The sequence below is a fragment of the Etheostoma cragini genome, chromosome 5 (genome assembly GCF_013103735.1).
Source record: "Etheostoma cragini isolate CJK2018 chromosome 5, CSU_Ecrag_1.0, whole genome shotgun sequence".
In the NCBI taxonomy this organism is placed as follows: domain Eukaryota; kingdom Metazoa; phylum Chordata; class Actinopteri; order Perciformes; family Percidae; genus Etheostoma; species Etheostoma cragini.
In genome coordinates, this window is record NC_048411.1 from 29,680,865 (window position 1) to 29,682,081 (window position 1,217).

The window sequence follows — 1,217 nt, forward strand, 5'->3', positions numbered from 1 at the left end:
GATGGGAAGAACAAACAAGAAAGAAACCGAGGCAGTCGGACGGAAAAAACATTGTTCACTGAATTTCAGGTTCTGTATGAGTTGAAGCGAGTTGTATTTTGCCTTTGGGTATATTCAGTATGAAATTGTTTTATTTTGGGAAGCTACAAGAGCCGGGAGGTTTTGGGACGGTAGTGCAAATGGAGGAGAGAAAATGGGTCTTGTCTACCAGGAAAACCCGTTTTCACGGTGTTCCATCGTTGGTCTATAAGGAATCAAAGGTAAAAAAAATGGACTTCAGTATGAACTGTCCTTTATGATCTGGGTAGATACACTGTGGACCATTTCTGTCAATTCTTGAGGTAAAAACTGAATAAATGTTTACCTATATCTGTAATCGTGCTTCCATCAACTTATTTGTATGCACATTTTGAAGTATGGAAGTAAGAATGTTGATGGAAATGGCAAAAAAAAGGAGATTTTCACGCTGGCTTGAGGTGGTTTTTGCATTTTTCAAAAAAAGAGTTAACGCGCAAAATGGGAGATGGAAACAGCTTTGGCGAATAAGTTGTGACGTAGCAAACTCGTAACTCACATGACGACAGTCCCAAGATCCATCGGATGGGGATGGGGGGAAGGATCGGGGACCAACTTCTAATTTTTCCTAATTTCAAATGACGTCCCCAAAAGGAAACTTTAACATCTGTTTCATCTAAAAAGAAACCTTCCTGTGTTTGTTCCTCTCACTTGTATGTTATTGCTGGGAAATTAGATAAGCTGACCAACACAAACATAATATATAATATATGATAAAAGATCCATACTTGGCGCCTGAGTATCGATACAGTAATGCCGATGAAAACATCGCGATACGATGCTGTATCGATCCCCCCCCCCCCGCCCCCATTGGGTAATTAATTTGATAGATTCTACTTACTGTTGTGCCAGCTGAGTGACGTCAGACAGACTGAATCTGAAGGTCTGAGACAGTCGGTTCAGCTCCGCTCCGTTCTCGATGAAAGCGATCTGAAGGCAGGATGGAAATCAGCGACGAGTTGATGACAACATGTAACATGTTAGGGAACGTTAGGGGAATGTTAGGGGAACGTTCTGAGAAAGTTCAAGTTCGAAGTTACCAAAAACTAACGTTCCCAAAACATTAAACCAACTTTCTTATGCAACCAAAACGCAACCAAACCTAACCTTCAGGGAACGTTCTCTCCAGGTTGCAATGTTAG

The 1,217-nt window shown here is 41.3% G+C and overlaps 1 protein-coding gene across 1 annotated transcript in view; it reads right to left on the minus strand.

Annotated features, from left to right (window-relative positions):
* Nucleotides 1-878: 878 nt before the first annotated feature.
* Nucleotides 879-1,217, minus strand: part of LOC117944271 (guanine deaminase-like) — a 1,409-nt gene continuing 1,070 nt past the window's right edge. The window contains exon 2 of the mRNA XM_034870930.1: nucleotides 879-1,005. Within this exon, the coding sequence (XP_034726821.1) occupies nucleotides 913-1,005 (93 nt within the window). The 3' untranslated portion in view covers nucleotides 879-912. The remainder of the gene's footprint in view (nucleotides 1,006-1,217) is intronic.